At 40.7% G+C, this 25,956-nt stretch overlaps 1 protein-coding gene across 1 annotated transcript in view; it reads right to left on the bottom strand.

Moving 5' to 3' along the window:
* RGS5 (regulator of G protein signaling 5) overlaps positions 1-25,956 on the bottom strand; it is a 43,505-nt gene that overhangs the window by 6,600 nt on the left and 10,949 nt on the right. The window contains exons 2-4 of the mRNA XM_032463843.1: positions 13,245-13,358; positions 7,300-7,361; positions 2,461-2,627 (exon numbers count right to left, since the gene is read on the bottom strand). Coding sequence (XP_032319734.1) covers positions 2,461-2,627; positions 7,300-7,361; positions 13,245-13,358 — 343 coding nt within the window. The remainder of the gene's footprint in view (positions 1-2,460; positions 2,628-7,299; positions 7,362-13,244; positions 13,359-25,956) is intronic.

Below are 25,956 nucleotides of genomic sequence, written 5' to 3'. Positions count from 1 at the left end.
TGTATTCTCAGCCACACTAAAGCAGTGCTTCTTTCTTTTCTTAAATATAGACTGAGCTAGGTGGGCAACCTTACTCAAAATAGTTGAATTTCTAAAAATTATAAAATTCTCTATTAATTTTATTTTTTAAGTGATATATTTAAAACTCTAACAGACTGTATGCGCCAGCAAATAACAGCTACTCATCTTACTATTTTTATTTTTTGCATAGCCCTCTTCTAACGAATCATTCTGATACGTGCTTATCTGTTTACCGCTGAGCTAAGAAACTATTTTTTCATTAATTTAAAATATGGGCACTTGACAATTTGCAATATATGTGAATTATCTACTTATTGAACTACACAGGATCATTTCTCTTTTTAAAACCTTAGTCCCAATTTTTTTTTACCACTGTACCTCTCCTTCAGTTCCTGGTATTAAAGAGCTGAGGTGAATATTCAGAGAAAGAAAATTCAGATTACTCTTTGCCTGGGTAAACTTGTTGCATAGGTCAATCTGCTACTCATCATCAAAACGAAATAGTAAATCTTGGGCTCAAAATACAAGATTTGGAGAATTTTTGAATCTATGTGAGATGATTATAGTTAAGGGAGCTAAGAATCAGAGAGGTTTAATTAGAAACTTACCCAAAGTCACACATCGACAAAGGTCTTTAATTGGGACATCTTTAATTATTCATCTCATAGATATTCCCTGAATGCTTGTTAAGTGCCAGGAACAAGAAGCACATTCTCTCTGATGCTCGGCTCAGAGACTGGAAGTCAAGGCATTTTACTTAAAGCTCACAGGTCCTTATAACGGGGGCCACCATTCATTTGTTCCAGTAACTCAGCCAAAGTTTCATTTATTTTGAAACTCCATTTTTAATGTGTCATATTTCCATAATAACCATCAATCTTTTCATAAGGAACCTGGTGAACAATGTTTTCCTAGAGCTCAGAGCAACTAGCAATTGTCCAGATGGGTCTCCACCATTGGCAGATATTGCAACAAATCCTAGAATTCTGTGAAGAGGAATGAAGTTGGTAGGAAGGAAGGTTAGAAGTGGGAAATCAGTTGAAGTCAAGAAATGTGGGCCAACGTTAATACCAAATTAATCTCCTTGATAACATCATAAACTGAGATTCCATACTGAGAGAAGAAAGAACGGCCCAGCACAAATGTTATCGGAAGTAGAGGAAAGCTAACATATGGGCACGGGGTGGGAGACTGAGGAGTAGAAGAGGCGAACTGGAAAGGATTACAAAATAATTTTCAGGGCAGGTCTAAACCTAGTTCCAGTCTAGGACTCTCACTTCCTCCACTTTACCTATTGTAGTTTATGCTCCCATGCTCCTGACCTCCACCTCTTGTGTCATGGAGAGAACTCATCTGCTGGTATTAAGGTATATAATTTGTCCATCCATTCAAACATATTTACCCTTTAGAAAAGATCAGTGATGAGTAATCCATAACCAAAGGAATAAATATCAAATGGTGGAATCTCAAAAGTATAGAGCACCTGTGAGAGAAAAAGGATACTGGGGGTTTTCCCCTCTCAAGTCATCTTAAACTGATTACTGCTGACCTAGGGGTTTTGCTCAGATCACCTCTGTGCTTGACCCCAAGTCTTGATGAAATATTTGATGTCCAGATTGGAATATGGGGTACAATGTGAAATTAGTGACCTGATCAAAACATGATGAATAGGTCTTGCTAAGGCCATTCTGGATTCCACAAAAAGTCTTTTCAATTCATTTTCACAAATAGCAAAGAGCAGATAATCTACCACAAAGCCGTTTTGAAATCAATACACATCTTAAGTGTGTTGTCAATTAATGGCATATTCTCTTCTGATAACTCTGTTATCTTATAATAATTGATTTTCTTGAGTAGAAACCCTGTTGAGTGTTGACTAGACTGTAAATGAAAAAGGCCTGGGGGAAACAAAAGGATGAGGGAGAATAGAGGGGAAAAGAGTTTTTACCAAAAAGAAAAAAAAAAAAAGGAGAGAAAGGGAAAAGTGGGGAAGGGGAAAAGGAGGAAAGAAAAGATTAAGTGGTAGGAACATTCATTAGGCATTAATTAGTTCCAACCCTGAGATGTGTATTTTCACATCCACTGTTTAATTTCCTCCTTACAACAACTTTGCAAAACAGTCTTCAGTATCCTCATTTTCACAAAGAAAGAAACTAAGTTCAGAGAGACTCAGCAATGCATCCAAGATGATACCACTAGTATCATTCCCGCTTGCAACTGCATGCTCCTGAAGTGAGACGCATGTTGCTAGAACGTGGTCTAAAGAGGATGCAAGTTCATATCTGCTTGACCTTGCTGCTCCGCCTTGGCGCTCAGTTGGTGCTTAAGGAAGGTGGCTCACTCTCAAATTGCCTTTTACTGCAGATGGAAATCCTTCCTGGGAAGTTGTTGAGCTGAACCCCACTGGCCACACTCCCCCACCTAGCCACCAGAACCAACCTCATTAGGAGCCTCTGTCTGGATGAATTCTTCATAAATTTTCTTTGCCTTCTCAGCCATCTTGACAGGGGACTTGATCTTCTTGTAATCCTCACAGGCCAGCCAGAACTCGAGGTTTTCCTCACTGAATTCAGACTTCAGGAAACTTTTGAAGCTGGCAAGTCCATCTAGCAAGGGAAAAAGGTATTGGAGGAAATGCATTCAATCTATCTGTATGTCTATCAATACTATCTCACTTTGTAATGCATTGTAATGCATTATTTGCTATACATGCCATTTATGTAATAACTTTACAAAAGCTAACTCATTTGCTCCTCACCACAAACTTAACAGGCAGGTGATGCTGTACCTTATTTTACAAGAAAGGTCAGAGGCTGTTACCTAACCAGATAGTAAGTGGCAGAGCTGGGATTCAGATCCAAAGAAGTCTGTGTTTGGGTGATGAAGGTTTATCTGCATATGGCATCAAGGAATACTGTGAACACTATTGCCATTCTCGATACTTAGCAATTACCAAAAAAGAAAAAAAATACATTTAAAACTTGATTTGGCAGTATAAATAATTTAATGTTGATTATCATGTATAAACTACTTAGTCTTCTTTTTCTTTCTACAGATGATTTTTAAGAAAATATTATGTTCCAGGAACTATGGTAAATAAAATTGAGATGGTTCCTGCCCTGATGAAGCTTATAGATTATGGGAGAGATATAGAAGAAAAGTGAAGAAAAACACACACACAATTATGCAACAAAATAAAACCATATGAAATATAGTATCAGAGTAACAGCAGGGTCCTGACCTCACTTTGGGTTAGGCTTAGGGAAGGCCTCCATGAGGAAGTGACAGTCAGAGACCTGGAGGAGGAGTGGGAAGGGGACGGATGGAGCTACCACATGCAGAGCAGTTACAATGCCTATCAATTATACATTAGACTTTAAAACATATTAAATTTAACGTAATTATAACTATTGTGATTCTGTGTTAAGAGTAGATAAATGTAGCTCATGTAGAAAATATTTCAGCTTATAATTTAAATATATATATATCTTTATACATTTATATACAAATATATATATGTGTATATATATATATATTTGATTTTCTTGAGTTGAAACCCTATTGAGTTTATATATGTTGAGTATATATATGAGATTCTTGGATCTGCCTTTTTTTTTTCTTTCCTACCCCTTCAGCTCTACCCTCCAAAATGGTAAAAGACAAGGTTGGGATTTAGAAAGGCACTGGAGAGGAACAGAGGACAAATCACTCTATATCTTCAATACTTTCTTCCTTGTTTTTTTAATGGAGGTACTGGGGTTTGGAACCAGGACCTCATGCATGTTAAGCATGTGCTCTACCACTGAGCTATACCCTCCCCCACCAATATTTTCTTCCTTTTAAAGCTGACTATATGTATGCATTTTAGCCCCAATTCTAACAAATGGGTATGTATTGAGAGAGAATCCATGTCCATTTACTATCTAAGGAAAGTAGATTTCTAAAGGAGGAGAGAAAATTCTAGTTTTCCACAGACAATATCACAATTACAGGCATTCATGGTGTGTCATTTGCCTCCCAGGGCAGAAGCTGGATTGACTGTCACCAGTACATCAGGGCCCACTTTTCCTCTAACTTGTTCCCCATCAGGAGATATTTCTGCAATTCATTAGTTCTACTTGGAGAACATATTTGTGTACTGAATTCATTTCCTTTGACCTAATTTCAATCTGTTTCCCTTTCCCTTGAATATTTCTCCCTACTCTTTTTTTTTTTATAGATTTTCATTCATTAGTCATTGCCTAATGCATTGATTTCATACAATTTGCACAAAATGTGATGATTAAACCAGAAATATACCATTGTCCTTTTTTCAATTTTCCTTCTATACATTTTTATTGTCTTCATGCCCCTCACATTCCCCTGCAACTATATTCAGTTCTAAAGAAACAGAATGACTAAGTCATAATCAACTTGGATTAGGGTCACCAGTGATTTCTGGATCCAAACAAGACACTGCATTTTAATCCTCTTTCCCTGTCCTTAACCTAAGAGTATTTTTTTTTTAATTGATCAACACCTAAAAATACATCAGGGAGCAATGGTAAGTATGATAAACAGTTTTCTCTAGAAACCTAGCTAGAAGAACTACTTTAAAGCCATTTGATAATCTTTACGTGGGTAAGATCAGGTGTATTTCCCACTCGCTCTCTGCCCATATTTCCGACTATATTTCCAGCACTAATTGTTATAATTCAGTGACACGGTGGTCAATGGTGTATGCTGAAAGAAGAAATAAGACCGAGTCCTCTGTCTGTCTGTCATCCTTAAAGCCTTCATTGTTTCTTAAACAAAGGGTGTCAGGAAGCCTCTGTTGAAATGGAAAAAAAAAAAAAAAAATTCCAGGCACTTTCTAGCTGCCGGGAATTGACACAGGAATGAAGTTTTACCAGTTCCCACACAATCACATCTAAGACGGCGGAGGAAGCAATAACTTCACAGAATAAGTCCGGGGCCAATTTATTCTCATTAGCCCCCGTTTCCCCACAACATGGTGAGTCAGGCCTGTAATCACCCTTTCTGAGACTTTGAAAAAGGTAGAGACCTCCCAACATTGTTATCTATGAATCACCCTCTCTGAGTCTTTGAAAAAGGTAGAAACCGCCCCCCCAAACATTGTTACCTATGACCTGAGGATGCATGCCAGGATCCCTCAACAATGTTAACTTTTACCAAGTCATCTTTTCCAGGGAATGATCTTGGAAAACAACTTTCCAGTGCTCTGAGTCTATTTCCTGCGGACTGGCTTCATCGCTCCCATTGAATCCCATGATATTATTTCAAGACTTTTTATCAATGTGTGGACTTTAAAGCAAGACTCCTAAAACAGCTTTATACTCTATCAGCCTGGGAGATGTTTAAAGCTGTTCTTTCTCTTATCCGGATTTTAACAATTCTCTGGAGGAGCTTTTCCTAGGACCCGCTAACGCCACTCCCCAGATGCTTTCACCTCCTTAACTGCTCATTTTCTACTGGTCCATTCCTCAGAGATGCTCTCTGCTGAATTCCCATTACTCCTGAGGACGTCCTCTTAGATCAGAGTCAGGTCTACTCTGGGCCAAATGTCTCTGTTCTGTGAGGAACACACATGTCTTCTTTGCCCCATGCTATTCCCCTGCCCACTCCACGGCCCAGTAGAGCTCCTGGTACACAGCCCTGATAAACCCTACATTCTTCCTTCCTGAGCCTGCACAGAGCCTCAGCATAACCTCTCAACACACCTCTTCAGGCGCCCTATTCCTAGGGAGCGGGGGAAACCCACCTGATCCTCTGGTCTAGTGGAAACACTGGGTTGTGACCCACACTATGATCCCAGAGCTGGCCCTAATGAGTGAAGTCACTGTTGACATCTGTGTACAATACAGTAACAGCCCTGCTAAAGAACAAAATGAAACCACCTATAAAACCACTTTAAAAATCAAAGGAGTGTAAGGCAAACCCAAGTGAGACTGGTGGAAAGGGAAAAGACTGAGAAGCAGATCAGCACAAATCTTTTCTCCTAGGGGAGAGAGAGTGAGACATGGGTCATTGACAAGTACCATGACATAGTTTCCAGTTTCAAAGCAGGGGCTTTAGAGTCAAGATTTTCTGGAGGTGAAATCTCACACACCACGTTACTGCAGTAACTTGGGCAAGTAATCTAACCTCCCTGAGCCTCAGTGGCCACATCTGTTAAATGGGGTACTAATGGAACCTACCTGACTGGGTTGTTAGAAGGGTTAAATAACTTGCGTAAGGCTCTCACATGACACTGAACATAATAATAGCTCATGTGAACAAAAAATACTGCAAAACATCAGTAAACAAAGAATGCTGAAGCCATCAAGCCATCAGCCACTGCTGCCACCCCCCACTGAAGGCAAGCCTGCAGCCCAGCCTCTGCAGCCAATCACAATGGTGCACCTGAAGGGACTCAGAATAAGAAAAGACAGGATACTGGCCCTAGATAGCTAGGTGCTTGTCGAAGGAATGAATTCAATGAGCCCAAATGTTTGCTCCCTCCCATACATAGAAAAGCGCTAAATTCTTTAACTTGAGATGTCTGGTTTTCTCTAGTTAACAAGTAATCTTCTAATGTTCCAACTACCTGGTCTTTGTTGTAAAGCTCCTATATATCCTAGCTCCTCTGAGCAGTCCCTCAGCGCCATCTGAGAGGCTGTCATCCCGGCTCGAGTCCTCCCGCCAAATAAAACATAACTCTCAACTTTCAGGCTGTGCATTTATTTCAGTTGACACCCAATAAATGCTGATTTTCTCCATTATCATTCATATCCACTTTAAAATTAATCTTTATTCAAAACCCCACTCAAACATTGCTTCACATTCAAGGTAGTCCTTACCCAGTATTTTTCACTTGCTGTTGAGGATTTTTACTATTATGAGAGACAAGTTCACTTTCTGGGGTTTTGTCATTGTTGGAATTGTTTGCTTACATGGCTATCTTTCTCAGGAAGCTGTTAATTCTTTGAGTTCAAAGTCTGAGTTTCATTTATCTTTGCCCCTCTTTTGAAAGCATCACACGTCCTAGTTTAAATCTGGTTCAAACTGAATTAAATAAAAAACATAAAGAGAAAAATTTCCTCCCAAGCCATGAAACTAAACAGATGGGAACACAACCTGCACTCGTGGGTCCTCAGGACACCCGGTTTTCTTATTCCCTTGGCATCCTTCCAAAATTGAACAAGTGTCAAAACTGGGGAAGAAGGCCATGGGCACCCCCAAAGGTGTGTTCTGCCTCTGTCCACCCCTTGATTTTTACAAGAGATAATTCAGACTTACAGTTGTTCTCCAGGAGTTTATCCAGGGACTCACGCCACTGCAGAACCTCCTCCAGTGAGGGTCTAAATCAAGCATTAAGAAAGAAAAAGGTGACAGCCATAAAAAGGGAGTTAGCCACATACGCCAACAATGACTGGGACCTGCTTTTCTTTGAGATGCTACAACAGATAACTCATCCTCAGCACAAGGGAGTTGGAGTTTTTCCCTTCTGAACAAGTGGGCTTAATGAGCAAGGTTTGCTTTCATACAGCTATCTTGCATATTTCCACCTCTTGTTGAACCATTTGGTTGGCCCTGTCCCTTTTTAGAAGTAGAGTTTTTTGTCATGAAGCTACATCTTGATATTCTTGAATACCCCATGACCGTGCCTCTAATTGTGGTCTTTTTTTCCCAAATGCATAAAATCCAGTTGTCCCATTACAGGGATTGAACTCATGTTTCCTGGTTCACCAGGGCTGTGCTTTGATCACCCGACTTAATACAGCCAAGGGCATCTGATTCCACATCCACAGTCCAGCGCTGTGTCACCGGGGCTGATGGAAGACGCAAGGTGTGAAGCCACCTCATGCTGTGAGTGTGATCAGTGCCCATTTTAAAAAATCTGGGTGCATTTTCCTGCTCAATTCAAACAAGACAATGATATTTAAAAGATTCAATCTCTCTGAGTAGAAAAGTGGTTAGACCTCGTGCATATGATCCGGTTGCTGATTCGAAAGGAGAAGGTAACAGTCAACACATAATTTCTCCTTAGGCTGTTTTTGCTTTAATGTTTATATATGGAAAAACCCTGCTGCGTTTTCATTTTAACCACCAATTTTTGTCTCGCGGCAGGAGTGTGTCAAGTCGGGCTGGTGCTGTCTGGGAAAAATGGCTGACTCTGCTCTCCCGGGGCTCACCCTGCTCTGACTCTTGTGTGATGATGTGAGTTCTTCGCCGTCAAATCAGAACAGACTAACAAGGCATTTACTAGAACAGTAAGGCCAATGAAGGTGCTTTTCCTAAATTGGAATTTCCTTAGCACTTAACTTGTTCATCTACTGTTCAGACAACCCAGGAAAACTCCTGCTTCTGGTTTTTAAAAGATAATGTCTAAGAATTTTAATTATTTAGATTAGCAGTGAGATTGATAATTGCTGATTCGACTTCTGACTTTGCTCTCCAGGGGCAGATTCAGCCTTACTTCATTTGTGTACAGAGTCCAAGATGGTAGTAGTTTTTTGGTTTTTTTTTTTGCTAAAGTACTGTGAATAATTCCTTTGTTTCTTTATTCCTCATGACAGAACATATCCAGACTTTGAGTCTTAATTATATGATTTTTCATAAAGTTTTATGTTTTTACCATTTGAAGGTTAAAACATGCCAAAAATGAGAGTAACAAACCTAGCGAAAAAAATGGTATCAAGTGATTTCATTTTCCTGGCTAGAGATAAAAGTATCCTTGATCAAAAACTCAACACTAATTCCTTGAAAATTTTTTTTTAGTTTCTAAACAAAATTTTATGTAGAAGCAACCATTTTACAAGCACATTTGGAAATTTATTTTTAATGCATGAACTACCTTCTCTCTTCCCGTTTTCTTCTCATTAGTATAAAGCATCAGGAGGAGAGGTGACATGAAGAAGGGGTTACAGGGATGTCCTTGTATTTTCCTACCTGATTTTATTTCTAACCAGGAAAGCAGCTATCTTTTAGAGGTCAGTAACTCCTTTTGGCTCTTCTATATTGCCCCATGCTGAGACCTTTTCCTATGTATATACTATTTTGTACCAACATTTTCAGCACACAGCTTTACACATCTTAATTTCTTCACTACAGTAGGTTCAATGTTTTGCAGATGACACCCACCAAGTCTTTACTGATTGTTGACAGAAACAACAAGACATTCAACAACTGGACAAAGGAAACAAAGCAAGGGGAAGACTGAATCTCTTCTCCGATTTTATAAAGATTCTCATAAAATGAAATCACCTTACTGGCCACATTTCCTCTGGTTAGTGCAGAGGGACACAGGAAGAAGAAATGACAGGAGCAGGTGCACCCAGCTTAAGCGTGTTACCAGATGCAGTTTGCCCCAAATGGTCTTGTTAGAACCAGGCTAATGGACAGTATGAGCAGCACATCACAGCCGAGATTAAATTCGCGCAAAGGACATAGGCAGAGCCCGCTTGAGGGTAATGTTAGTCCAAATTGATTCAAGGACGCAGTCAAGCAGGACACATCCCCCACAACACGAAGCCCAGCATTCTGATTACAAGCCTAGGAAGTGCCACAGGTTCATCCTGTCCTGATTCTTAGAATTTGCCATTAAGTCTGACTTCTTTGAAACAAGAGAGATGCAGATCTAAATGACCAATACGTATCCTGGTTTGCAAGGTCATTGCTGACCACAGAGAGCGGGCACGGGGTTTCTGTGTGAGGGTGTGGAGAAAGGGAGGGAGCCAGTCCAAATGAAAGGCAAAATAAACATGCATAGAGATGATTAAATGTGTGTTTTACAACGGTCACTGTACGAGCCCCCTGCTCCAGGGAGTGACAATCTCAGCTGGAAGTGCTCTCTCCCTTTACTGTTCTCTCACCACACCTACTTGTTGAATTTCTTACATGGCGGTGATGCACTCACTGCCTAGAGGTAATAAGAGCTTGTCAGTCACGGAGAACTTTCCCCATTCCACCCTGTCCAGTGGCGCATTCCCTGAAGCCTGGATCCACCCCGAAATGTGCATGTCAGACTAATATGTGAATTAATAATGGTTCAGTTTGTCCAGAGTTAGTCAGTTGATGAAAGCCACAAATAACCCAAAACGTAGAGTACAAAAATGTTAGCACCGTGAATCAGAACTACCACTATAAGCAACTCTGGCACCTGCTAGCTGTAACCACGGGAAAGTGTGACAGCATCAGTGGTTTTCTCCTTTATTTTCTTTCTTCTTCTTTTTTTTTAATTACACACTCCCTGGCAAATATTTAAACTCTTGATAATGTTCTCACATGGTCTTGCTCTTCACAAGGAAAGTGAAATCCAATTTATTTAATGCACTTGAGTGCCTGCTCAGGTCCCTCTTCCTCTCCTGCAGTGCATCTGCTCATGGCCAGACTCAAGTCCATGGACATTTATTGAGCCCTCATCCCACGGCCAACGGCGACCTGGGCACCATCGATGGAGATGCAGACAAACACACCTGCCGCTTTTCAATGTCTATCTGTGGGCCAGTCATTGTGCATCCACCTTTCCTCCTCACAGCAAGGCTCGCTCTGCAGTTTACCAGGTCAGAGTGCATGTAGGACAGCCCTACGTAACAGCCCTCCCTGCGCACAGGCTAAGGACGGTTTATGCATGGAGGTCATTCCAGAGTTACAACGTGGCAAAACAACAACAAAAATGTAGTTAAACATTAGTGACATCAACAGGGAGAAAAGAAACTATTAAAAATGTCTACATCAGCTCCTGAGCATTTTGCAATCGATTATATTATAACCTGTGATAATGCTTATTACTAAATCTATGCAGTTTTATAACATGTTTATTGTTCATTATGGAGACCTACAGTAGGGCCTTAGAGAATGCTCACATACAGAGGGTGGGCAAAAGCGGGAGCCCTTAGAGAGAGAAGGCAGGGGGAGGATTCAAGGTTAGAAGTTAAAGAAGAAAGTTTTAAGGAGACCAACTGGTGAGCCGAGTCCAAAGCTGCCCATGAGTCAGGCGTGAGCCCTTAGCGATAGTTTCAGTGAGGGAGTAAGGTTTCAACCTGATGAAAGGAATTAAAGAAGAAACTGAAAGCAGCTACTTTCCATTTCTAGAGGTAACCAATGAAAGCAAGAGGAAAAAACAGGAGTAGATGGGGTGAGGGGCTGGGAGGATGTTTTTCATAGTGGAACATGGATAATTATTTGTTCCTAAGGAAAGAGTCCAGAGGGGAAACGAGCAATTAAGAACACTAAAATGGTCACAGAAGCTGGCTTTGGGCAGCCGGGATAGAGGCAACTTTTTCCTACTTTTTTTATTGGTTCATTTTTCTTCTAAAGAGAAGAATAAAAATATATTTTTAAAGTAGAAGATGCTTTTCTTTTTAAAGGGGGATTCTTTTTTTTTTTTTTTTTTTTTAAAGATGAGAGGAGTTAAAAATACCTTTAGCTTGGGGAAGGTCTGTTTTCTCCTCTGAGGTTTATTTCCTTGTCCTTGAGAAGGATGTGGGTAAAAAATACAGAGGAACTTTAATGTGGGGAGAAGAGAGATCAATTGAGCTCATGCAGAACACAGTCTTCTAGTTAAAAGGCATGGAAATTTGCCAATTATGAAGAGGTGAGATGGGGTTGAGGGGTGTGGAAAAGGATGGGAAACCTTTATGGTGATCACTGTTAAAAATGTAGTAGGGACACAAATATTCTCTAGGGATAAGATTTTTTTCCAAAACAATTCAAAGTTGGGGAAGCGGAAAGGGGATGGAAGACAAGAGTAGAAAATAATCTAATAAATGTCAGCCCCAGCTTTTCTTCCAAAACTACTTCTCTCTGAATCCCTGTTAAGCCAAATAGTTCTAGTGTCTGGGTGCGATATTAAAGCAGAGAATCAAAGCAGGAAATGTAGCACTATGTTTATTCTTTTAAGTTAATTCCAACAGAGCAGTAACTGCCACGCTGTTTATTTCAAAATAAATAAACTTTTTGATCTTTTGCTTTAATGAAATGTGGTTCCTATTCCCGACCAGTGCCTGGTGCCCGCCGCTCCACAGTGAATTAGCTTCCCTTTTCTCAATGCAGAAAACTCAATTATGTCTCACTTCCGGTGTGGGTTCACTTTGAAGTAATAAAAGGAGGAGAATGAACATATCCACTTAGGTTGATGAAAAAAGATTTAAAAGGAATAGTCCGTCTCTCTATCTCCCAACTAACCCGGCTGTATTAATATGAAGGTCATTTGGAGAAAAAGATCAGCCAACTGATACAAACGTTAGATTTAAAAAGAAATGGAGGTTAAAAGGGATTCCTGTCTTTTTAACCACACTTCTGTGATCTCCTCAAAGCCTTAAGGTAGCAGAGTGAAGGAGTCTGAGCACATTTGGCTTTTTGTCTTCCCACTTTCTCGTCTTGATTTTTAGGAGTGTCTCTGTTTTAAAGGGGAAGGTCGGGTGTATTTGTCTAGGCTGTGACACAGGGACGCAGTGACAGGCTGTGTAGGAAGCAGAGCGATGGTAAACACTGTGAACGCTATGAGTAGTGTCATTAAGTTAATCAGTGCAAAATTGTGGGCTGGATTTACTGCCATAACATCTCGATCTTTGGAATTACAGCTTCCCCACAGCCTACGTGGATAGAAGGGTGTGGGGGAAACGCGAAGAGGGGACTGTCAGGAATAGCAACGTATGGATCGGGGGGAAAAAGTGCTTGATGTGCATTAAGTAGAAGCATCTTGTCAAGTATTCACTTCTCCTTCAAGGACCAGCCTTCTGTTCCTCTGCTGACCCCTGAAGGGACAGTATCTTGGAGAAGAAACTATCAGCTGTGAACTTTCTGCCTTGATCCGAGCCATTTCTTGAGGGAAATGCTCCCACTTGTTTCTCCCTGCTGAGGAAGCAGCCTTGGATACTTTCTTCTCAGGTGGGCATCCAGGGATCACAATGGTTACCTGGCCCAAGGGCAGCAAGTGAACAGGTATTTTCCACCGCACTTCTGTAGCGTAAATGACGGATGAAATGGATGGTACCATTTTATAAGATATGGTCTGTCTCTCCAAGCATATCACAAGGGCCCTATATTTTGTAAGTATCCTGCCAGTAAACAATATTTTGCTCCATATACAGGAGAGTTAAAAAAAAATCCTATGTACAGAGCAACTCCCTGAGGACGCTTATGATCTTCAATGAGTAACTGAAGGGGGAGGGCGTCTGTGCCCTTTAAAAATAGCCATCCTCTAGGGGAGAAGGGTGGAATCCGCAATGATGACTCACCTCTGGGGCCTGGCTGGCTTCTCCGGCTTCTCGCTGTTGTACGGAATGACAAGGTCAACAGCAGACTCTGGCTTCTGGAGGAGAATCCCCAACTTGAGCTTGATCTCCTTGGCCCTGCAGGAGGAGGTGTAAGGAGAAACAAGAGCACTCCATGAGCATAAAGATCCAAGAAAGAGATTTTCTTTCTGTGTCAGAGAAAGAAAAATGAACAAAACTCCATTTCACGGTCGTGGCAGAAAGAAAACTAATGTAGAAATTGCGACACGTGAGCTCTAACAGCAGTTGTCAAGTTTTCCTTCTGTCCCTGGCTCATAGGCAGTACCTCATTTTAATCCTAATTGTTATTTTGTGTGCATTCTTTCACATTATATATGGGGAATTCTATCATATTATTCCCATTTTACAAATGAAGAATTTAATGATAGAAAACTCAAGTAACTGACTTAAGATAACCAGGGCCAGTATGTGACGGACATGGGACCAGACCCCCAGGCTGCCTGACTTGCGTTCACAGGTGGAACTCACTGCATTGTCTGCCAGTCTTCTGAGGGCTCTGCTCCCAGCTCTGCCATTAATTCGATGTGATATTTGAAAAAGTGATCATGTTTTATTGGCAGACCTCAGTTTCTTCATCTATAAACTGACAGGGCTAACCTAGATGTTTTCTTCAGTCATTTCCAGCTATAAAATTGATGGTTGCTTTTCTATAAAATGTTCTTCTTTTGGATGGATTTGATTTTTTTTCCAACCCCTTGCCCACTGTTCCACAATGGCTGTTGTAGTATCTTACAAGCAGTAAGCCTTCCATAGATGCATATTAATTACCAATGGACTGGTTATAGCAGCATTATGCTACTCCTTTCTGTCTTCAACATTTTAGTGAATAGATGTGGTCAGAATTCCGGGCACTCCTCCATCCTAGGGTGCAACTGTTTTCAGATTTGAAAACTAATCTGCTAAGTTACCCATTATTTTATCACGAGTCTGAACTCAAAAAGCACCAAGCCAATCCTAAACATTAATCCACAAGACAAGCCACTGTATCCTGGCAGATCCAGAAAGCTGACCTTTCACTGTCACTCTGGTACTTTACACGTGCTTTTGAGATAGGATTTATCATACTGTGTTATGGTTATTGATTTATGTGTCTGTTTTCCAAACTGGATATAAGATCTCTTTGCAGGTAAGAATTGAGTCTTAAATACCTTTTAACTCCTATGCATAGCACAAGGCTTGGCAGCATAGTCAACATTCAAAAATATTTGCCAGAGTGAACTAAAAATATCTTAATTTTTGTTCCTCACGCAGCTGCTAACATTCATCTCCCAGTCAATGCTGATCAAAGCCAAAGTTTTCAAGAACTGTGATAGGATCCATGTTGTGGCCAGATAGGGTTCTGCCACCGTAAACACACTTTCCTCATCCGTTCACACGAGACAGTGATGAGACAATTTAAATACATAAAATGCATAAGATTAGCAATTATGGGTATTAAAGAGAAAAGTTAAGGAAATATATTGTATAACTTTAAAAGTAAGTGTTGAACTGTGTCATAGGTACGTATGATGAGGGTGATTTTTGAAACTATGACTTAGAATTAGTCAATGTCTCTTCCTTTTCATTTCTTCCCTCTTCTGTTCCTTTTTTTCTCCAGATAAAGCCAACTCAGCTACCACGCTACAGGAGAGCAAATGCAGCTGAGCACAACGTTATGGTTGGCACTGAGACTGTTCTACTGAGGGAACTTATACAAACCATGAGAACAAGAGTACGTGTCACTTTGACTCCAGGCTCCTCAAGATGCTTAAACTATCTAACATTTAGGGCTTTTTGCCCAGAAATTGAGACTGATAAAATAGTACATCCTCACAGAACTTGTTGTGATGATGAGATGTGCTCACGCATGTGAGTCACTTCGAACAGCATTTGCCGTATCACACCACTTCTTCAAAGTCAGTTCTAACTGCATGGTCATTTTTCCCAGCCGAATTCAAGCTGAGTTCCCTTGCTTGGAGTACCATATTAAAACATCCAGAAATTTCTCACATGTTGCTAAGAATTCAAACACCCACCGCCTCCTATATTCTACCTCTGAAGACGGGAATTACCGATTTTATATTTATCTGAAGGATGCAGAAAACAACATGGGGGTGCAGAGGGAGGGATGCAGGCAATTACGTGTAGTCACCCTCTGCTGGCTAGGGTGCAGTGCTGCAGCCAGAAACACCAGGGCGATCTTTTCCACCAGGACACCCAGGCCTTGAAGAACTTCATCCCTAATACCTCTCCTAGCTCCATATGCCCCGCACCTCCTTCCTATAAGGGGAAGGCATGAAGCAACTGTCTGAGTTTCAACCTTGACCCAATAGTTCACTCAGCAATATTTAGATAAAGATGATCTGTTTTATGAATGTTTCTCTATGCTTGTATTTTCAGTTGATTCTTTAGATTTTTGTTTTGCCTTTTTCTCCCCCTCTCAAGTTCTGTTTCTTTATCCTTTTACTCTTTTGCTCCATTTGAGCCACTTGCTTTTATAAAAAGGCAGAGAGATATTTGTAATTGATTCCTAAGGAAAGAGCAAGTTGGACATGAAGAAGCCATTTGAATGAAGGGGTTGAGCATTTTTAAACTTCATTTATTCGTTACTACTTTCCTCCTCGGTCACGTTTACTGTGTCGTTAGTGCACAGTAAACACACCACACACTCACAGGGTTTGGTCCTTGCCTGCAAGGTGCTTATACCCTCAAACTTGCAAACAATCACAAGCAGCTGCTCAAGAAGACGATGCCCAGAGAGCAACAGAGCACTGGTGGAGGACCCCGGTGTCCAAAAGGGTGAGTCAGGGGGCTTCTCAGAAGAGGCAAGGGTGGAACAGCTTTTAGCCAAATGGACAGGAAAAGGATGGGATTTCTAAGTAGAAAGAGAAGAACGTGCATATTGCTTGAAGGGACGTGGAAGTGGTTCTGTGCAGCCTGAGCGTAAAGTGTGATTAAGGGGTGCAGAAAGCCGTGTTGGATGAAGCCTGCTCACTCTGCCTCCCCTTCCTGAGGGAGGGACGGATGATGGAGGAACCTCTGAGCTGTACACAGCCTTCAGCAAAATTGGTATGAAAACAAAAATGAGGTGAAACTATTGAAAGATGCCTTCAAAGACTCTCTATGTGAAAAGGTGGCATCTTAGCTGACAAGCTCAATCTGTTTCCCATTTTTCTTTTGCTAACTTTTATAGGATGCATTTTCCCATAAAAATGGTGTCTCTAAATTCTGATTAAATTCTCAAAAAGACATCCCACAAAAGCCTTTTCAAACCAGAATAAATCAGAACCCTAGTATAATTTTATCTGTATCACTATTTAAGTTGTTTTTCTGTGAGATCATCTAGAAATCAGCTACTATTTATAAAATTGCCTATAGAAAATCGTATTCCACTTCCTCAGGGTAGAGCAGCATACCAGAACTTCACGTTACTCTTCTCCTCATGTTTGCCCTGGGGATGGAAGGGAGAAAGGAAAAGCAGTGCTTTGGAAAATACTTCTTTCTATGGTTTAGCATAGGTTCAAATTATAGGACATTAAAATGTTATGGTACATAAGTCAGGAAGTCCATTTGGTTGAATTAGGAGTTTGAGAGAACACAGAGAATGAATAAGATTACTGTCTCCCTTCTTATAAGATAGTAAAAGTCTAAAAGCTGAAGAGTTGACTGATGCTGAAGTCCCAACCACTTGAAACGTTTTACTCATTTTGTAGTAATAAACAGTGTTACTACGTTTGTTTTTCTCTTTCAGAGTTACTGGAATGCTGCTTCATTCCCCGTCTCTGCTTCCTCTGCATCATAGCAACACATGCAATTGTGGGAATGAAAACAAACAAATGGAAAACCAAATAAAACAAAAGCTCAAACCTACCATTTTATTTTTCCCGTTAAAAAGTAGATTTGAATGTATCTGACATTCATTTATGTCAAAAACAATTCCACCCAGATAATAAAACTTCCTAATGTGTTTATGATTTCAGCTCAGTCCCTGGCTCTATTTGACCGCCCACCAGGCAGTCTTCCTGGTTACATTACATTAATGCTTGTTAACAAGAAGTGATCCTTATCTCTTCTCAGCTCACCCCCAACCTTGTCATCCTTTGGTTTTACAAAGAAAAACTTGTTTTGAAATAAAATCATTGGAAATGCCTCGGTGAAATTTTAATTAAGGGTTCAGAGGAAGATAATCCTTTCACTGGATGACTCACATTAGTGATTTCAAACTGAAAAGAGTTTGAATAATTATAGGGCTGTACAATTTTAAATCTGTGCCCTGTGTGGGCATACTTTCAAACAGCTCTGGGCCATCTCGGTCCTTCCGGCTAATGGGTGAATTGAGTGAAAGTTATTACCTTAAGACAAACAAGTGTGGAAAACAGTTCAAGCAATCACTAAAACAAAAACAGAGCAGAATTTTTAAAAATACAATTATATTTAAGTAAAATTTATCCATAACCAACTACGGATAAAGTCCTTTCAATAAAGATTTACTATATAAGTTGATGAATCAATAAATGAACGAATGAATTGAATTTCTAGGTTATAGTAAAACTGCACTTTGGAGTGGTTGGGTGAGATATTGGGGTGAGGCACAAAATAAGTCATTGAGGACTAGGATGTCTCTGATGTAGCTAACTGGGAAGAAGGGAAGCCACTGAATGATTGCAAGGAGTCCAACTGAATTCTCTGTCTGTCTGTCAGAGAGGTTGGAAACAGACAAGAGGGAGCTCAAACTGAGTATGCTCATTCTGCCTCACCGCAGATAGGACACGTTCTGATGAGAAGAGGCAGGGAGGGTAATTACAACCACTAACAGTCTGATCGGAATCCATTATGAGATCAAGATTTATCAGGACTCAGTTAAAAGAAATAGAAGTAGCCCCGAGGCGAAGGCCAGTCCTGTGGTTGGACATGTGTCGGAGACAGTCAAGAAGAAATACAAGATTGAGCAATGTTGGGAAGTAAAGGACAGGGGTTTTACAACACATTTCCAAAAGAGATATTCCAGCATGTCCCATGTCAAGGACAATCCAACTTAAATTCATTCCAACTGAAATCTGTGTTGCAGACGCCCCCTGCTGACTGTGGGAAGGAGTGAGCATCAGGCTGCTGCTTTCTGAAGAAACATCACAAAGCTTGTCTCCACAGGAGTAAAAAGGACATGCCCTCTGTTGGCCTCTAAAATGTAATAAATACCCATTAAAGATAAATAAACGTTTATAAAACACTTAGCAGTGAGACCCAGCAGCTGGAGTGTACAGGCAGCTGGATCTGAACAGCAAAGGAAGAAAAGAGCGCCTCTGAGTTCTTGCCTGTGGCTGAGATCAGAGTCACGTGGACAGAACCCCAGCAGAGGCTGAGGAAGGAAGGGAGCCCAGAGGGTGTGTGTTCACTGTGCTGGACCCATTGAGGGCAGTTGATTTGGTTGAAGCCTGGAAAAGCCTTCTTGTTGGCTGCTCATTTAAAACTTGAGATCAGTGGAGTCTGTTACTGATACATGGATCATGAGAGATTGGGGTTTATAATTGATCTTGAAAACCCTTAGTGGAATATAAGAAAATTCAGTGGAAAAATCAGGTCAGTTCTAGAACTGAAATTCTCACCTCCCCAGGATCCCCCAAACATGGTTCCTTAAAATCAAGATTCATTCTCAAGTGTGGGCAGAGAATGTAACAGTTTGGCATCTACCATTTCCCTAACTTAACCCACTTCTATGTGAACTAAAGAAAGTCCACTCATTGCTTATGTCTTAGCAGAAAATGAAAGAGTGGTTTCCTCATGCTGCGTTGAAGTATGCATTTTTTTTTAACCTGACATAACTTAATATACGATACATTATGGAAAATGACTCTATGGTTAGTTAATATGAAATACTCCTCAGTGGTCCAAATGACAGATGAAGAAAATTCTAAAGAATATATTATTATTATTACTACTACTATTACTATTATTATTATTTATGTATTAAGCTGTAACTCCAGAAATGACAGCTCTTTCCAAACACAGTTGAATCACTCCCTGGTGGTGCCTTAAGGTTTTCACTCATATTAGTCATTAATTAAACAACAAGCCATGTCAGACTGTAAGATGGCCAAAACAATGTAGAATTACGATGTCAGTTGTGTCAAGCACGTGCACAGAAGGCGCACTTGTCTATTAAAACCTTCCAACCCTTTATCTTCTAACGTCTCCTTTCTGTAAGTTCTCCTAATAACAGCTACCTTCATTCTTATGTTCAAGTTCCCACCTCAACTGCCCCGGCTTAACTCCCCATCAGGGCCCCTCACAGGCAAACTGCAGTCAAAGACCAGGGAATCCCGTCTCCAGGCTGCCTCGACTTCACAAGATGGCAGCTGAGATAGAAAACACTGGCCTTGACAGCGTCTCCTCTTGCTCACTTATTTATTCAACAAATTAAAAGTATATTTATTAAACACTCGCCATGTGCCATAGACCATCATAGGTTTTGGAATCCAGTGAAACAAGAAGGCAAGTTCCTCTCGTGGAGTTTATATTCCAGTTGGGCCAAGACAAACACAAAATAAGGAATCCAAACAATGAAACGAAAAATTCCAGCTGGTTTGTAATCACTGCAGGGTGACACCGTGGAAGAGTTAGCTTCAGCTATTTGTCCTAATCCCGGTGGTGGTCAGCAGGCTTTTTAAAAAAGGCCACACTCCAGAGATGGCTGCCGTAGGTGTCCCCGCTGTCCGCGCAGAGAGCAACACCAGACACTCTGCCAATTAGCAAAGCGTGTTAGAAATGAGGTTTGACATGTGGGTTTGTCCGCTAAGTAATCGGTTTCCTCCAGTTACAGTAATGACCCTCAGGTCATTTTTACTGGAGACACACCCATTCCATAGAAAAGTTATAAAAATGTAATTAGCTCTCAGATGGCTCCTGTGGCTTGATCCCAGGCCTTGATTTGGAGATTTCTTATTGCCTGATACCAACTACAAGGGTATCAGAATCACACCTCAGAATATTAATGACTGAGTGAAACTTTCTTACAAGTTATAGTCAGAGCATAAAGCATTAGGCCTTTACTGAGATCACAGAACCAGCTGTATTAATATTTTGCACCGGCTTGTCAACAACTATTTGCCTAAATAAATATGGCACAGTTGGCTTTCATTTTATGTACAGTGGTCTTGCTTTCATACACTGGTCATGAAGTCGTGGAGCGATAACTAACCATCACCCACCACTATCCATTAATAGCTACAGTTATCTACCGAAAATAACCTAAGAGTTCGGCATGAATTTATTGATTTAGACTAGTTTTCAATAGCCACTTACTATCTGTGGGATCTTATGCAAGTTAGATAATGCCTCTTGGCCTCAGTTCCGTCATCTGTAAAATGGGGATAACATTAGTGCCTGCTGTGAAAATTTCTGTGAGGAGTGCGTGAGATGATGCATGTGAAAGTTAGTGCCTGGCACATAGATAACATGCAGTGCACAGTAACTGTCATCATCAGTCACCCTCATCACCATCATCACCGCTGCCCGTCTTCTACCACCTACTGTTACAGTTTGCAGCAGTTTCCCTTAACTTCTGGGATATTAACATCTGATGTGTTAAGCTCATTTTCTCTTCATTGGATGAATGCATTCTATGCTTTAAACACTACTTTCCTGGGGAAATCACAAAGATCCTGAAGTGAGAGAGTTAGGAAAAGTCAGAAGCAATTTCTGGTGACTCCATGCTGGGAAAGAAGGAAAGCTCCATGGTAAAAGCCAGGAAAGTATTGAGTTGCAAAGCAGTGATGCAAAAAGAGGCCCCGATGCACACAGAGGCACATCTATCTCTGCAGCACTCTGCTCCCAGTCCGTGAAATGCAGGCTGGACGTGGGCATGTGGATAGAGCCTGGCCCTCCCTGATGCTGCCTCCTCTTCCTCAGTTACCTGGGGAAGAAACACTCTCACTTCCCACATCCCTGATATTTCCAAGTATAGAAACCATGTGAAGTCACAGTGGTTTCATTTTAAGCACACAATCCATGAATCTAGATGCAAGGACTCCTTCCATGGGCAAAAAGTTACTCCTCATGGCACACAAGCAGGAAACAGGTGATCTGAGGCAACTCTTTAAAATAACAGTAATAATAACAATAATAATGTATAAAATATTAATTTATTGAGATGTCAATTCATGTTTTCCTCTTCTTATTGTTTTTCTTCTAATTTTCAAGAAGGTCGCTAGGCATTTGTGCTTTCTTGGCTCTGAGGCAGTTAGGTTGCATGGAAAGACCAAAAGCAGATATTGATTGAAATAGTATCCCATTTCTGACCTTTGTTTTCCAAGACCCTAAACTCGCTGGGGAGATATGCTGGCTTGTTCCCAGAGAGGAGAACTGCTTTTGATGAGTGGTAAAGGAAGAGGCGGGGGGAAAAAAAAGAGAGAGAAAAGAGGGAATCCCCGAGGCAAGAGCAGAGGACTGTGGTTTAGGGTTCTCTAATTAATCAACACCCACTCTCCCCTGCCACACACACCTTTGCAGGACTCCAGGGAGGTGGCTGGACCACAGAGGGAGACAGTTGTATGGTGCCCATAATGGGATTTTACCCTTAGCCCCCGAGCTCCCAGCTTCACCCAAGCCAATACCCAGACCCAAGCAAGGGTTCCTGGAATGATTTCAAGGCACTGTGAAGCTTCAGACGAGAAAGATAAAAGAAATGATGTATCCACTTAAAGTTTTTTCAAAAGCCAGCCACCTAACAGTGTGAAAAAGACCCCCGCCCCAAAAAATTCAGGAAATGTTCAGGAGAACTTACTAACCCTATTGTGATGAAACCATGGAAACAGTGAACTCAATGTGGCAAACTTCCCATGGCTGAAGAAAATTCATCAAGAAAAGACAAAACCAGCTGTTCTGGATAACAGCTAAGTCATATGACTCCGAGATTTGTCCAGATGATTTCACAAGATGCTTTCCAGATCTCGAGCCCATTATTACAGTTACAAGCAACGTGCTGGATTGTGTTCAGTCTCTCCCCCTGCACTTGGCAGAGAAAATATCCAACTCCTAACTGTGGCAAAACCCCTGTCTCAGCTTATATAATTGGAAGAGTTTGCAAAGCAACTAGGGTAGAGGTCAAAAGGACTGTTCCTGGAGAGAAAGTGATGTGGAACACTGAGCTCTCCCCTAGAAAATCTGGTTAATGCCCAAACTAAGCAATTTTTCCTAAAAAGCAATAGACAGTATAGCACAGTGGTTAAGGGCATGGATACTGAAGTCAAACTGAGCATTATTTATCTTACTACACGTGTGACTTTTGCCAAGTTTTGAAACCCTACCTGGCTTCAGTTTTCTCGTCTGTAAAATAAAGGTTCTCAGAATGATGAAATGGGCTATTCCATGGGAAGCACTTATATTAATGCCTAGCACACTGAGCATGCACTCCACAAATAACAGGGGTGGTGGTGGTGGCGGTGGTGATGATCTCCTTACAGAAAATCCTGGGCCAATGAAGGCAAGTGTCTAGCTTATTTACAGAAAAAAAAAAAAATGATAACTCAACATAGACTATATCAGTAGGAAGGAATCTTAGAGGAGAGACAGTAAACAGAGTAACATTTGCCCTTGACTAAACCCTATTTTCAACTCGGTCACTAGTTTGCTGGGTGATCTTGAGGAAGTTATGTGAGTTGTCTTTCAGTGAAAAGTAAGAAAAGAGAGAGAGGAAGGATGGAAAGAAGGAAAGAAGGAAGTCTGTTTAGTGATAAACCTCTAATATCTTCTCTATCTATTATAAACTAGTATTTCCATATTATCCACACTAAACATCTTTATAATGTAAATGAGAAAGTGAGGACCTGAGATGAGAAATGACTTGTGAATCGCACCATGGATGCCTTCTATTCCATCCTCTTCCCAACATCCCATTTTTATCTTTAATTACAATATTCTTCATCTTCTCGTAATTTATAAACCCTCTGATTCACATTAAACTGCTCATCTTCTTCATTCCCAATAGCTAATCTGTCACAAATGTTGCTCTTTATCCCTAGAAAATTATTTTAGATGTGCCTTTTCTTCTCCATAGCTAGATGAAGCAGCTTTCTCCAGGCCTGAATCTCTGGGACGTTCCCCCCTCACTACATGCATGCTCCGCTCACTATCAGAGCAGAAACAAGCTCCTACTTGCTTGTAATGACTCTGTATCATTTACCACGAAGACTCTCAGACTTGAACATGCACCCCCAACACCAGGAGATCTGGTTTAAACACAGGCTTCTGGGCCCCGTCCCAGAGTTCCTCCTTCAAGAGGTCTGAAGTGCGACTGGAGAATTTATATTTCCAGTCCGGGACCACACGGTGAGAGTCACTGATGAACTGTGTCAATTTCAAACACCCTTCTTGCTTCCAAGGTCCTCCACTTCTAACCTTGTTTCCCCCAATTCCCCTAGTCCCATTGGTCTCCTCCTTATCTCCCAAGCAAATCGTCTCTGCCTCCCTCCACTCATATGACAATTAAAACTCTTCTAATGCTCCAGAACAATCTCGCCTTTCCCCCTGAAGCCTCTGTAACGACTCCAGCCTAGACTGCTTTCTGTCTTCTCTAACATAAAATCATAAACACAGAAGCATATTTAAGGGACCTTATAGAGCTTCTAATTCACCCTTCCCTTATTTTAAATGTGGAAAAACTGAGGTTTATATAGATTAAAATATTTTCAAAGATCTCATAAAATCTCATTCTAAGATCTCTAATAATTTACAGAGCAAGGGATAGGGTAGCTGCTGTTCTTCAGCTAAAGTTCTGGGCAGCACATTTTCACCCAATTACTCTAGTTTCTTGTGAATGTATATCTCAGAGTTCCATATGCATGTACTCCCGTGAGACAGCAAGTCCTTTGAGTACTTCCTTGGCCTCCCAGAGCATCTTGAAAATAACTAAGTACTTTATAAAGTTGCTTTAACTCCTAGGATGGCATGGAGGATAAAGGTGCAGGCCTGTACTGCTTTGGTTTGTATTCCAGCTCTTACTTATCAGCTGAGTGACTTTGGGCAAGCTACTTAAATTCTAAGCCTCCATTTTTCTATGTAAAGTAGTGATAGTACTTTTCCTGCCTCATATGTATGTTGTGGAGCTAAGGAAGTTAAGGCATCACAGTGTTTAGACGAGCACTTGGGACCTTGTTAATTTTCTATAAATGTGACCTATTATTGTTACTGTTCTAATATTTGTCCCACTGCTCTGTCACAGTGCATATTGCACATGGGATGTTGGGTGATAAATGTTTACTGAACGAATAGAATAGAGTGAAATAGGACTCAATGAACATCGGTTTGACTGACATGCAAGATAAGTTCCTTTCAGAGGCCTCCACCTTGGAATAAGGGAACCAATTCTGAGACCGTAGCGAATACCCGTTGCTGGAGAACGCAGCCCCAGAGAGACAAAGAAGGCAACATGGAGACTTCTGCTGCTGCCCTGCGCAGCTCAGAGCTGCACTGTAATATCACCCGCCTTGTGCTGCTATTGAAAAATGAAAAACAAAGTATTGTTTTTCCCAAGCACTGACTACTCCCTACCCAAGGTTTCCCGTGGAAATTGAAATATTTCCCATGCTTTTATGGCCTGTCTCTGACATGCTCATCATTCAGAGTAGGTTATTAGGGGTAAAGGAAGACATACTGCAGGGACAAAGCAGACAGGGGCAGGAGTAGTTTTTTGTTTTTGTTTTTTTTCCTTTGACCTTCAATTCTCCATCTTATTCAAAATATCATTGGCAGAATTTCTGGACTATTTGTAATTCAGTTTGGAAGCCAGATAATGAACAGTGGGAAAATGGTCTTCAAGAAGAGGAAGACAGAAATTTATGGTTTATTTTGAGTTCCAAAAGTGGAGGGGTCAGAAGGCATTCCCACGAGAGCTTCTCTGAACACTGGCGTGACCCAGAGCTGTGGAATATCTCAGTGTCGTTCTGCTTTAAATTATAAAGAGGGGCATTCTAGAATGAAATTTTCTAGCTGTACATGGACCCTAGTTGTTTTATACCTTACAAAGGTATAATAAAGCATATTGGAAATAATAATAAAGCATATTGGAAAAGAAGGGAAGGAAAGAGGAGTAACATAAATTCACTGAAGCCTTAATGGACATTAATATATATATTACATCACTTACTAAACCTCTGTTCCCAGAACTTAAAGTGTCCTCTTGCAATCACTTTATGTAACAGATATAAAGTCATAACTTCAGATAATCAGGACATTTTGTTGACATTCATCTCGGCCAAATTTTTAAAAATACTTTTTGAGCAAAATAATGACATGACGATGAGGAATCAGAGGACTGTTACTTGTCTGGAGTGTAGAATTTTATTTTAAACCATTTCTTCTCTCCTTCTCCCAATATATGGAAACAGCACCTTATTTTGCAAGATTTCTATTTTTCAGAATTATCTATTGATTGATTCATAACTCACATTTGTATTTATTCACTTAGCAGACTCTAACAGAGCAACCACTGCTTGTCAGGCACTGTACTAGACAGTATGAGGGGTGCTTTACAAAATTAATAAGAAATTGTTCCAGACCTCAAGTAGGTCCCACTTTATAAAGACATGTATAGTCATCCCTCAGTATCTGCAGAAGATTGGTTCTAGGTTCCCCAACTCCCCATGGAAATGAAAATCTGAGAATGCTCAAGTCTTTTATATAA

Source organism: Camelus ferus, chromosome 21, assembly GCF_009834535.1.
Source record: "Camelus ferus isolate YT-003-E chromosome 21, BCGSAC_Cfer_1.0, whole genome shotgun sequence".
NCBI classification, from domain to species: Eukaryota; Metazoa; Chordata; class Mammalia; order Artiodactyla; family Camelidae; genus Camelus; species Camelus ferus.
This window is presented reverse-complemented; position numbering and strand designations above follow the sequence as displayed.